Raw genomic sequence first — 11,711 nt, 5'->3', positions numbered from 1 at the left:
CCACGGACTATACAGTCCATGGAATTCTCCAGGCCAGAATACTGGAGTAGGAAGCCTTTCCCTTCTCCGGGGGATCTTCCTAACACAGGGATTGAACCCAGCTCTCCCACTTTGCAGGTGGATTCTTTACCAACTGAGCCACAAGGGAAGCCCAAGTGGAAAATAAACCTGAGGAGGATAGTAAAGAAAACTCACCATCTATCATGACCATTCTCTCTCCCACCCATCCGTGTGTGTCTCTCTCTCATACACACACAGTCACAAGACACATCCCCAGAGCTTTTCTCCTTTTTTAATCAATGACCACCTTATCCAGCTTTGGAAATCTGGACAAAGAGGAGGCTGAGAAGAGGCCTGGTTCAGTGTCTGAGGGTCTCTGAGTGAGTCTGCATCAGCAGATGGGCCCCAGGTGGGCCTGTCCATGGGTTGGGCACAGCAGTTTCCTGAGTAAGAGCCTGCCCCACCCTCAGGGCAGCACCCCAGTCCAAAAAAAAAAAAAAAAAAAAGAATCAAGGCCCTCCAGGTTCCAGCTGTTTCCAAGGCCTCAGGACAGTCAATAAATACGTTAGATTCTGAGTCAGGCCTGGGAGGAGGGAGTATGCAAAAGACAGGATGCACTGCCCAGGGATCCCAGTGATTCCCAGGTACTCTCCTGCCCTTTCCCGACAAGGAAGTAAATAAATAGACCTCCAACTCAGGAACAGGGGTGTTGGAGCAGAGGAACCCTCCCCTGGGAGTTAGTAATTAAGTCTCATGTTAAAAACAAACCAGACCCAGCCCCTGCCAGTGTCTACAAAATCCTACAGGATTGGGTAAAGGGCTAGCCTGCCTGGGGGTACACAGTACCCAGCCCTGCAGGTTCCTGGAGGAGGTCTCATGTCTGTTCTGCAGCTCCTGGGCCTCCCTCCTCCTTTGGGGGTGACTCCAAGAAAATTGGGGTGATTGATGGTGGCTTCTTCATCCTGAGAAAAGAATAGGAATATGGACAGGGAAGCAGTCATTAGCTACATCGCCAAATCCCATGAGTCTCCATTTCCCAGGACAGGATAGGGTCACTCACGAGTACGGGGAGGCTGGGACCCCCACCACCAGGAAGTGGTTCTTTTTCCGAAACAGTCTCCACAGGCCCCGGTGATTGCCACGCACATCCAGGTCCCAGATTCGGAGGCACTGGGGAGGGGGGGCGGTGGCAAAGACATCGGTCAGAGAGCTGTGGTGAGGGCCCAGCGCCACCCCACTCAGCAGCCATCTCAATTTGCAAGAGACAGCACCTTCAAGACTAGGGATTTGTGAAGGGGGTTAGAAGAGAGGCTCTGAGAGTATGAAGAGAAGTTTCTGAAGTACAAGACTCCAGAAAGGCTCCCTGTATCTTGGGAAAGGGTATTCCTGGGGGAGGTATGGTATTGGAGCACCTTGGCAAGCTGAGTCCAGGTGGTGAAGTCATCGTCCTTCTCCATCCGGATAAAGGCCACGTAGGTGTGGCCCTCTGTGTCTGGCAGGAAAGAGTCTTCACAAGGGTTCTTGCTGTGGTCCAGAACCTCCGCTTCGCTGCAGCAGGGGGCGGGGGAGAAAGGCCAAGACAAGGCCCACCTCATGACTCTGTCACACAGGCCCTGTGCTTTTAATGCTCTACTGTGGCTATCTTGAACTTCTTAATAATTTTTGAACAAGGGACCCTGGTTTTCATTTTGCATTGGGCCCCACAAACTCTGGGGCCAAGACTCCCAGTGTTTGACTTCTCCTCACTCCCTGACACATATTCTCACTGCCCTCAGCCATACCTGAGCAGCCTGTGAACTTCCACTTCGTAAGCGTCCTTCTTCAGACTGAAGGAGAAGGAGAGCTGAGTCAGGGGAGGGGATCAGTCCAGGGGAGGGGTAACCCCTCAAGGGATCACATGGGGATTGGGGGCAACAGGGCTGGGGTAAATACACCAGCCCCAGGGTGGAAAGGGCCTGTCAAGTACTGGTTATCAAGACTCCTAGATCTCCCCTTTGTGTCCGCAGCCTCTACCTGTCCACGTTCCTCAGCTGGACACCTGGAACCGTGTTGAACTTGTGCTTCTTGAAGTAGGCCTCCTGGAAGGGATGTGAAGGTAAAAAGCAGGGCCTTACCCCGGCTGGCCCACACCTGCCTGCCGACCCACCACATATCCATGAGACCCACAGATGAAGTCCTAGACCTATAGAAGTCCCTCTAATTTCCTTGTCTTCCTCATCCTCTTGGCAGCATGCTACTAGCTTTAATCTGGCTCCACAATTGCCAGAGAGTTCACACTGACATCTCATGCTACTGACCCCTGAGCTGGTCCTTGTCTCCAGTGGTTCTCCCTGGGCCTGCTGTTCCAGGGCCACAGAAGCTGGGAATGAGGCTTGCAAAGCGACAGGTAGGACTGGGAGGGAGGGAACTTCATGACTAAGGAGCTGAGGGTGAGGGAAAGGAGGTCACTCCCTGCTCCTCTCAGAAATGAGTGGGGGTCTTATAATAACCAGCCTCTGAAGGTGCTCCTGGCTTCTAGGAGGTTCCAAACTGCAAGCTGTCCATTCCTTCACACTGGGTTCTCTCAAGGTCTCCCTGACTATAACTGGGGAGTGGCCCTTTGGACACAGCCATGAAGGGGTGGGGACTGGGGCCCTCCCTGTTCACTTCAGGCTGAGGCTTCACCCTCAGCACTTATAAGGATAGGAGAAAGCACAATTCGCAGGGCTGGACGAGTGCGTGGCTGCAGAAATACCCTCCCCACACCCACAGTCTAGTGCTAAGAATAGCAATAATAAAAATAATACCAGCTGACCCTTATATAATGTTTACAGTCCAAAGCATATTACTCATACTAACTTCTTTAAGTCTCACAACCCTGTGAGGTAGGTGGTATTTTTATCCTCCTTTCTCAAATAAAGAAACTAATGCAAAAGGCAGTTACTAATAATTTCCCAAGGCTAACTGGCTAGTGAGTGGCAGAGCTGAGGTTGCTCGGGCCCATGCTCTTGACCCATCTACCACACTGTGCCCCCCTGCCCCAACACCCCTGCCTCCTACTCACATGGAAGTAGCCATTCATGTTGAGGCCAACGATGCCGAAGTGGTAGGATCGGGACACGTCAGGGATAATGCACTCTCGGCCTCGGCGTTGTTCTGGCATCCGCATCCACATGTCCCAGTCCCAGAGCTGGCAGCGTGGAAGACACTCAGAGTTCAAGAGGTTCGAGCTGGCAGGGGATTCCAGCCCACTCACCCTTCCCTGCCAGGGCACCTTTTCTGGTGTGGGCCACTTGGGCTCAAGCTCTTCCTTGTACAAGGACTTCCTGAGCACCCAGCCCAGCCCAGGCATGGTCTCCACACGGTACAGCAGTGCTGGGTCCTCCGCCGTGTGCTCATAGCCCTGTGGACAGGCGGCCACGAGAGGAAGTGTTAGCTTGGGGCCTCTACCCATCCCTCAGCTGACCCCTGGCTGCTCAGCCTACCTGGTCATTCCAGGCAGAGATACAGTACAAGCTGTCGTCCTCCTCCAGCAGGTGGATGGACTGGCTCAGGAAACTGAGAGGCAGGGTCCAGGGGTTCAGAGAGGGGCAAGGACAAACCCAGTCACACAGTGATGCTGGAAGAGCTGGAGATGGGACTCAGGAGTCATGCCTCCTTCCACCTTCCCCTCAAACCCCATTCATCCCTTCTGTTTCCATTCATCCTTTCTGCTCTCTCCTCCTGCCCCAACACCAGCCAGCCTACCTTTGCTCAGGCATTCCCCCCACTTTGGAGCCTGCTTCCTCCAGAAAGCTTTCTAAGAGCCCCCACTGGAGCGGGCGGGGGGGGGGGGGGGGCTTCCTCCCTGGAGACCCAGTCAAGCAAAGAGGCCCCATGCAGCTTGGAGCTGCATGGAGGAGCACCCCTCTCACCTGAAAAAATCCACAGCAATGTCGAGGTCCTCTTCCAGAACCACAGCAAACTTGGCTTCCTAAAGGGGGAGGAGGACAACATGAGCCCTAGGGGGCTTTCTCATCCCATGTCGCTCCCACTTCCATCCCACTTCTCAGGCTGCACTGCCCCCATTTTTCATATCAGGAGGATGAGGCCCAGAGAGAGGAAGAGCTTGCTATATAGTAAGACCAGACTTATGCTCATTTTCCCCCTCTAAGTCCAAGAGTTTTGTCCTTACTACTCACCGGAAACAGGTTGAAAGTGGCAGTGAGGCTGGCCTTGTAGTGCTGGGTGGGGAGTAGGAATAGGGCACATGAGCTTTGGGGTGAACAGTGGAGCCAAGTGTCCGCCCCTTCCATCCTTGCCCAGGTGGTACCTGAGACACTCGGGCGTTCTTGATGCTTATGGGAGTGTGCTGGATGCCCCTCAGACCAAACAGCGCCACCACATCCATCGGCTCCTAAGGGGCACGGCCAACATGTCAGCCCCCAACCTCAACTCCACCCCCGGCCCACCTCTGCAGGTTCTGTCTCGTCAAGCCCTGCATGTTTCACAGCCCTTACCTGGGCTGTTTCCCCTGCCAGGCCTCTGTGATCATTGCTACTCAGTACCTGCAACCCTGCACTCTGCTTTGCCCAAAGCCCCCAAGCCCCACTCACCTCATAGTAGCCATCGATGAAAACTGTTATCATCTGGGGAGACACCCCCTGGGCTGAGAGTAGAGAGCGCAGCATCCTGGGGGGCCCAGGGATGGATTAGACCTCTTTGTCCCCCCAAATCAGGACTCCTCTGTACTTACAGATGGGCCCCAACTCCCCATGTTCACCCACATAGGTGAAGGGACCCAGAATCTGTTGCCTTTCCACCCACCTCAAGCATTCTTCCTGCAGGTACATGAGCCTGGGGTTCCCACCACTAGCAACCTCCTGTTCAGTGCTAGATACAGCCCACTCCCGGGCTCACCTGTACAGGTAGTTGGGCCGGTTTCCCGCAATGACAGCTACAGGCACATTGAGGACCTTGTTGTCTGGGAGCTGAGGGAGAAAGAGTGTTCAGCTCCTGGTTCCCTCCCAGGCTGGGGCAGGAAAAGCCCACCCTGGACCTTTCCTTGAGGTCCAGCAAGCTGGGGAAGAGTCTGGGCCTCACTGCCCAAAGCCCCACTCACTGGGTCAGGGCTGAACTCGATGGGGGTGGGGTCCTTGCAGCTGCACACGCTCCCGTAGCCCTCGACTTTGCTGCAGAAGCGGCGGCGGCGACGGTTCAGCTCTGTGTCTGCCCAGTGGCACTCTGCCTCTGACGGGGGGGAGATGAGGTCAACAGGATGGGAGAATGAGGCCAGTGTGGTCTGGAGAATACCAGACACCCAGTCGAGAACGAAGCCCTGTAAAGAGAACCCAAATGCCTACCCCCAGCCCAGGTACTGCCCTGGAGCCCAGCCCCCACTGACCCCACCTTCAGCTGAGCTCAGCGGCACATCTGTCTTCAGCAGAACTGGATCCCCCCAGGAGGAGAGGGCAGGTGACTTAGAATGCTTCTCCCCAAGCACAGGACCTGGCAGGGGGCAGAAATGAGGGGCAATGGGGGCCCTAGATCCAGGCTCTAGTTCTGGATCTTCTTCCCGTCTCCTGGCCCAGCTTCATCCAGCCCACCACCACCAGCTTCGATCGGACCCCTACTCCACCCCATCTCCTGAACTTTTGCTCCTCCCAGGCCCTGAATACTACAGGGTGAATGCCTATGGTGCCGGCACCTCCTTTTCGTCCCACGAAGGCCCAGGTGTCCCTCCAGCCCAGGGCAGGGCCAGCCTGGCTGCCTAAGCTCCTCAGCAGAGCCTTGGCGGTGTCCTTGAGGTGGAAGGAGCCCTCGTCCTAGGAGACCAGAGAAGGTGATCAACCTGACTGGCATAGCTCCAGGAGACTTGACCTCAGGGAATACTAACTACAGGTCAAGCACCATGTAAAACCTTTTACTTAAATCAGCTCTTCGAATTATCACATCCCAGAAAACTGAAGGCTTAGATTCTGAGACTCACTCAAGGTCACCAGGCTAATCAGTCATTACCATGGTCCCACACAGTACCCACCTCTGTCCCCTGCCATCTCCCTGCCATCCCCCTACTACCCTTCTCCTCCCCTCCCCCATCTTGCTCCAGCTCCACTGGCAGGCTTGTTCCGCAAGCAGGCCAAGCACCTTTCCAATTAGGGGCCTCTGTGCTTGCCTTTCCATCTAGAATGCTCTTTCTTCAGATATTCACATGGCTCACTCCTCACTTCTTCCAGCTTTCTGTGCACACGTCATTTCACTTACAGAGGCCTTCCCTTTCTAAAACACACTCCATCACCCTGTCTCCCTTGCTTAATTTTCCTCTCCATGTAAGTTATAGTTTCCTGACATTATAGATTTATCTGGCTGCTTTCTGTTGATCTTGCCCTGTGGGTATAAACTCCATAAGGGTAGGGACTCTGTCGTGCTCTCCACTGACAAAGCTAGGATTAGAATCTGGTCACCTTCCTCCAGAGGCTTTTGCCACTCTGCTATATTAGGGGCACGAACCCAGGGCCACAAGCAGAGTTGAATTAGGGGCATTGGGAATGGGGCCAAGGGCAAGCCACTGACCTTGACGGTGCAGATGAGCACTCGGCCAGGTGCCACCATGTTGAGGAACAGCACCATGGCCTCATCCTCATGAGGTGAATAGGTGTCAAACACCCGCTTTGCCATCACATGGCCCTGGCAGGAGACACACCTCTTGTGAGTTAGTGTCACCAGCAAGGAGGACTTAGCTCCGGCCCTCTAGGTCCCCTAACCCTTAGAAACTCACCGTGGCCTGGTTGAGGACAATGACATGGATGCCCCGGCCCTGCTCCTGGGCCTCATCCTCCAGCACCTGCAGAGTAGTGGAGACAAGGACAAACTCTTCATTCTGGCATTTGAGGTCTCTCTGTCTTACGGGCACTTACAGCAACAGCTGCATGAAACAAAACCTCCCCTCCTTCCTCTGCCTCTGGTCACATAGTTCTCTTCAAACCCAGCTTGAAGGCCACCTCTTCAGGAGGTCTCCATAGTTCTCCCATGAAAAGAGATCCCATCTTTCTACAATATGCTCCCGCTGTCATGACTTTTAGAGCCCTTGACTATCTCTGCCTCATGCTGGAGCTGTCACAGTTTATCAGACTGAACCCCTCAAAGTAAGGGCCAGGTCTGGTTACCTCTGGATTCCCAGTGTCCAGGTCAAGGCCAAGATCAAAGAAGGCAGTAGGAAGTAGTTAGAAAAATAAATAAATCAATGAAGTAACTGCCTACTAATATTAATTATCACTTTTGATAATACCTGCTACATATGATATATTTCACATATTTTACACTAGGCACCAGCCCACTCACCGTGGTGCCGTCCACTGCCACATACACTTTGCTGCGGCTTGAGTATACCTCCACATCCAGGACACGTCGGGGACCACTGCCTCTGCGCCGTGGAGGCTCCAGTCGGCCCAGGGCGTCATCTGTGATGGTGTGACAGGTCTTGGAGATGGTCCCTCCAGCCAAGTCTGGGATCTGCCTGCCATTTCAGCCTGAGTATCCCAGGGGACCTCCCTCCACCACCAGTCCCAGCCTCAGCCTGGCCCTACCATAGTCTTGTTCTGGCTCTAGGTCTTCACTGGCCTCACTGATAGCTCGTCGTGTGTCCAGGATCAACTTGATGTTGACAATGACGGTCACCAGTAGGAAAAGCACGGCTCCTGTCTGAGGGGAGGGGCGGGGATGATAAAGAGGTGTATCCCCTCCAGATCACTGAGGGTCTTTCTGAAATGAGAGCTCTGGCTGAAGTGATGACATGGGGAGAACCTGGGTTTGCCTGTCTTCCCTCTGTGTGACCAGTTCTACTCCCCCAGACTGGGGTCCAGTTTCATGACCACCTCTTTCAGAGGCATTCCCCTTCCATCAGGGCGCTCCCTACCCAGAACTCCTGTATTCTTCCATTGGAGGCCTTGAGTTCCTTGGTCCCCTCCACAATTAGTTCCTAGAGATGGAGCCAGTCCCAGAGAACCACACGGGGAATCAGAAGACCTGGGTCCTAGCCCTGCCTGTCCGACAGGTGTGTGCCCTGGGCAAAGCCTTCCTGATCCAACTTTAGCTTTGTCAGAAGCCTAGGAGGTTGTACCTGGGTTCTGATTCCAGAACTCTGGGCCCGAACCACTACCTGGTAGGGACGGGAGACAAAGAAGTTTCCCTTCTAGGAAGCTGCTGCCTCTTTCTGGGGTGGGGCCAGCCAAGGTAGGTCCCGTGACCCTAGCCTAGGCTGGGGGCAAAGCTGAGTGGGAGCCCCTGGGAGTTTGGGGACACCTCTATACCTGACAGAACCTCCTCAGGGCCCGCTGGTTGGTCAGTTTATACTTCCAGGTAAGATACCAGCTCCGCTTTTTTCGCGCCCCAAAGGGCTTGATGAGGGGGCTGGGCTTCCAGTCGTCCATGTCGTATTGCGGGGGTCACCACTGTCCTGGCCAACCCATGCCTGCAGGAATCTGAGGAGACCAGAGGGTCACATGGGGTAAGGTGTTCTTCCCAGAGCCTGATGTTTTCTGGGAAGATGAAGGAGGACCTCCCAGGAATTCTTCCCTGCAGGCATTCATGCTCTGTGACCCAGGTAAAGTAGCTCAACCACTCTGGAAAGGAAACCTTCAAAGGGGTCAGAACACCTGGAAACTCCCCTGGGGCTGGGGAAACTGACAGGACTGCTCACGGTCCCAGGGGTGGAGGCCAAATAATCGACTCTCAGGCTCATCAGTCCCTAAAAGAATGAAGCCCCAGGCCTTCCCAGTGCTGGGGTGAGCAAAGGGCAGCGAACCCCCAACACCACCATTCTCTATCCGCTTCGGCCCTCGCCCCCTCCGATCTGGCCTTGCTTTCTTCCTCCCGGGGCTCGGGGCCGCCCGAGCAGTCGGGGGATCCGCCCGGGACAAGCCACCCCTCCTGGAACCCCGTCCAGAGACACTCACATCTCAAGGAGCCCGGGCCCCGTTCGGGCCCCACTCGGGCCCGCACAGCTCGGCCCGGCGCGCCGCGGCCTCCGCCTCCTCCATGCCGCTCGCCGCCCCGCCCCGGCCCGGCCGGCCCGCCTCCCCGCTTCCGCCGCCGCCGCCGCCGCCGCGGGGTGAGAGGGCGGCGGGCGGCGCTTAGGGCGGCGGCCCGTGTCTGCCGCCCGCGAGTCCTGCTAGTGCCCCGTCCCTCGGATGCTTTGCAGCCGGCTGGCCGGGTGGGCGGCTGGGGGAGAGCCGCTTCCCGGCCTCCAGGACCGCGTGATGGCAAACCCGATTTGGGTCGGAGTCTTAGAGCCTTGGACTAGACCTCGATGCGCGCCAGGGTCAGAAGGGCGACAGGCCTGGAACATAGACACCCACCTCCCTTTGCTTGAGCGAGGCTGCACCTAGGTCTAGTGTATGCGAGGCCATTGAAGACTACGGGTAATTAAAACCTGGTTATACCACTTTTCTAGACCTTGGGCAGGTCATTTTACGTCTCAGCACAGGTTCCCTTCTCTGTGAAATGAGGATGCCCATATATGATGCTTACTGCATGGCAGTCACTGTTCTAAGTAAGCACCGTACTATATTAACTCATCTAATTACACAACAGCTCCAAGAGGTAGGAACTATTACTATCCCAATGCTAGAGACAAAGAAAATGAAGCTCAGTGTCACAAAGTTGGTAGAGCTAGAATTCAAACCCTGGTAGTCTGGTTCCAGATTCCTCTTAACCCCTCACTATACTGATAATAATAACAACACTTAATAAAGTTCAGGAGGTGCGAAGCATTTAGCTTAACACAGTGGTTCTCAAACTTCAGCTTGCATTAGAATCACTTGGAGGGGTTATTAAAACAGATTGATTGAGATGGATGAAACTGGAGCCCATTATACAGAGCAAAGTAAGCCAGAAAGATAAAGACCATTACAGTATACTAACACACATATATGGAATTTAGAAAGATGGTAACGTTAATCCTATATGCAAAACAGAAAAAGAGACTCAGACGTATAGAACAGACTTGTGGACTCTGGGAGAAGGCAAGGGTGGGATGTTTCAAGAGAATAGCATTGAAACATGTATATTATCTAGGGTGAAACAGATCACCAGCCCAGGTTGGGTGCATGAGACAAGTGCTTGGGCCTGGTGCACTGGGAAGACCCAGAGGGATCGGGTGGAGAGGGAGGTGGGAGGGGGGACCGGGATGGGGAATACATGTAAATCCATGGCTAATTCATTTCAATGTATGACAAAAACTACTGTAATGATGTAAAGTAATTAGCCTCCAACTAATAAAAATAAATGGAAAAAAAAAATAAAGCATGTAGCCTTGAAAATGCTCTAAAAAAAACAAAAAAACAAAAACAAATAAACAGATTGCTGTGCCCCATTCTTAGAGTTTTTAATTTAGGAGTCTGGAGGGCAAAGCAGAATACTGCATTTCTAAAAAGTTTCCAGGGGATGGTGATGCTTATTTGAAATGAGTGGGTGGCCATGGCACGGTTTTAGGCAGGAAGCAATATAATTCAATTCAGGAGAAAATTTACTGTTCTGTGGACAGTGGATTAAAAGGACACAGAGGAAGCCAGAAGATAGATTAGATTTTTTTCGAGCTCTCCGTATTCCATCTGCTTCTTAAAATGGTGTGATGGTATCCTCAAAATGTTAACAGGGCTTATCTTAGTCGTTCAGGCAATCAGTGACTTCTAATAAGTAAGTATGTGTTAGAACAGAATAAATCCCAACATATTTTAAAAAGGTGTCCCTAGGGGTTCTCCCCAACCCTCTTTTCTCCTCAAACTCACTCTTCATAGAAGATCTCATCCATTCTCATGAGCTCTCTAACCATCTAGATTTCTTTTTTTTTTTTCATCTAGATTTCTAAACTCATTTCTGCAGACTTTCTTCTGAGCTCCAGACAGACCTGTGTTCAACTATTGTGTGAACATTCTCATAGGCCCCTTCAGTTCAACAAGACTCCTGCAAGAACCATCTCTCCTCAATCCCAGTCTTCTTGGGTTCCCTTCCTTGGTGAATAGCATCAGGTCAAACAGCTGGGAGTCACCCTCAATTCCCTGTCTCTCTCCAGCAATCAGGCCAGGTCTGTTTGCTCACCGTTATATTCTTTGTACCACATACCATGGCTAGAACATAGCAGATTCTCCATAATATTTTTTGAAATCATTTGCTTTCTGAACAAATACTTATTGAATGACAGTATAGATAAATGAATGTTACTAGTTATCAAGTCTTGTCCATCATACCTTCTAAAGATTCTTCCTCCATTCAGGTCTAATTCTTTTCCAACTTCACAACCAGCCCCTGTGCAGGACATTTTAGTTTCTTGCCTTCTACCTTGTCTCCTTGACTTCAGATATTCACCCCTTTAATTCTCCTTGCACAATCCAGAGTATTTTTTCAAAAAGGCAAGTCTATTTTGTCTGTCTCTGATTTAAAACCCTTTCATGGATCAAGGCATACTAAAGAAAAGTATATTACTTAAAATTACAAAGGTAACAACCTAAAAAATAATGATAGAAATGTATAGGGCCAATGGAAGGAGGGAAGTATAGAAAGTGCAGTAAATCTTGTGTATCATAATAGGAAGTCAGTAGACAATGTTTAAAATCAGGAGATGGTGATAAAAGCCTATTGTGGAGCTATGAGTATAAACACCAGGAAAAAATAGCTAAAAGTGGTTGCCTCTGGGAATTGGGACTAGATGTGGGAAAGCATAGGTCAGGGTAACTATCTTTTAATAATAAACCTTC

General features: G+C 52.3%; 1 protein-coding gene across 3 annotated transcripts in view; it reads right to left on the bottom strand.

The window, feature by feature from the left end:
- Positions 1-276: 276 nt before the first annotated feature.
- POMGNT1 (protein O-linked mannose N-acetylglucosaminyltransferase 1 (beta 1,2-)) overlaps positions 277-11,711 on the bottom strand; it is a 23,459-nt gene continuing 12,024 nt past the window's right edge. For 2 of the 3 annotated variants that reach the window (XM_020877109.2, XM_070468218.1), the window contains 21 exons: positions 8,268-8,438; positions 7,545-7,659; positions 7,300-7,418; positions 6,737-6,802; positions 6,532-6,645; positions 5,666-5,783; positions 5,368-5,466; positions 5,081-5,208; positions 4,879-4,949; positions 4,575-4,650; positions 4,292-4,375; positions 4,161-4,202; positions 3,894-3,952; positions 3,465-3,537; positions 3,254-3,382; positions 3,044-3,169; positions 2,014-2,078; positions 1,782-1,826; positions 1,413-1,548; positions 1,061-1,170; positions 277-962 (listed from right to left, as the gene is read on the bottom strand). In XM_020877109.2, coding sequence (XP_020732768.1) covers positions 875-962; positions 1,061-1,170; positions 1,413-1,548; positions 1,782-1,826; positions 2,014-2,078; positions 3,044-3,169; positions 3,254-3,382; positions 3,465-3,537; positions 3,894-3,952; positions 4,161-4,202; positions 4,292-4,375; positions 4,575-4,650; positions 4,879-4,949; positions 5,081-5,208; positions 5,368-5,466; positions 5,666-5,783; positions 6,532-6,645; positions 6,737-6,802; positions 7,300-7,418; positions 7,545-7,659; positions 8,268-8,387 — 1,983 coding nt within the window. In that variant the 5' untranslated portion in view covers positions 8,388-8,438 and the 3' untranslated portion in view covers positions 277-874. Of the gene's footprint in view, positions 963-1,060; positions 1,171-1,412; positions 1,549-1,781; positions 1,827-2,013; positions 2,079-3,043; positions 3,170-3,253; positions 3,383-3,464; positions 3,538-3,893; positions 3,953-4,160; positions 4,203-4,291; positions 4,376-4,574; positions 4,651-4,878; positions 4,950-5,080; positions 5,209-5,367; positions 5,467-5,665; positions 5,784-6,531; positions 6,646-6,736; positions 6,803-7,299; positions 7,419-7,544; positions 7,660-8,267; positions 8,439-8,912; positions 9,045-11,711 lie in introns of those variants that run through there. The other variant, XM_020877110.2, reaches the window with a different exon arrangement.

The sequence above is a fragment of the Odocoileus virginianus genome, chromosome 5 (genome assembly GCF_023699985.2).
Source record: "Odocoileus virginianus isolate 20LAN1187 ecotype Illinois chromosome 5, Ovbor_1.2, whole genome shotgun sequence".
Lineage (NCBI taxonomy): Eukaryota > Metazoa > Chordata > Mammalia > Artiodactyla > Cervidae > Odocoileus > Odocoileus virginianus.
The sequence above is the reverse complement of the archived record's forward strand: the minus strand, read 5'-3'. Positions and strand labels throughout refer to the sequence as shown.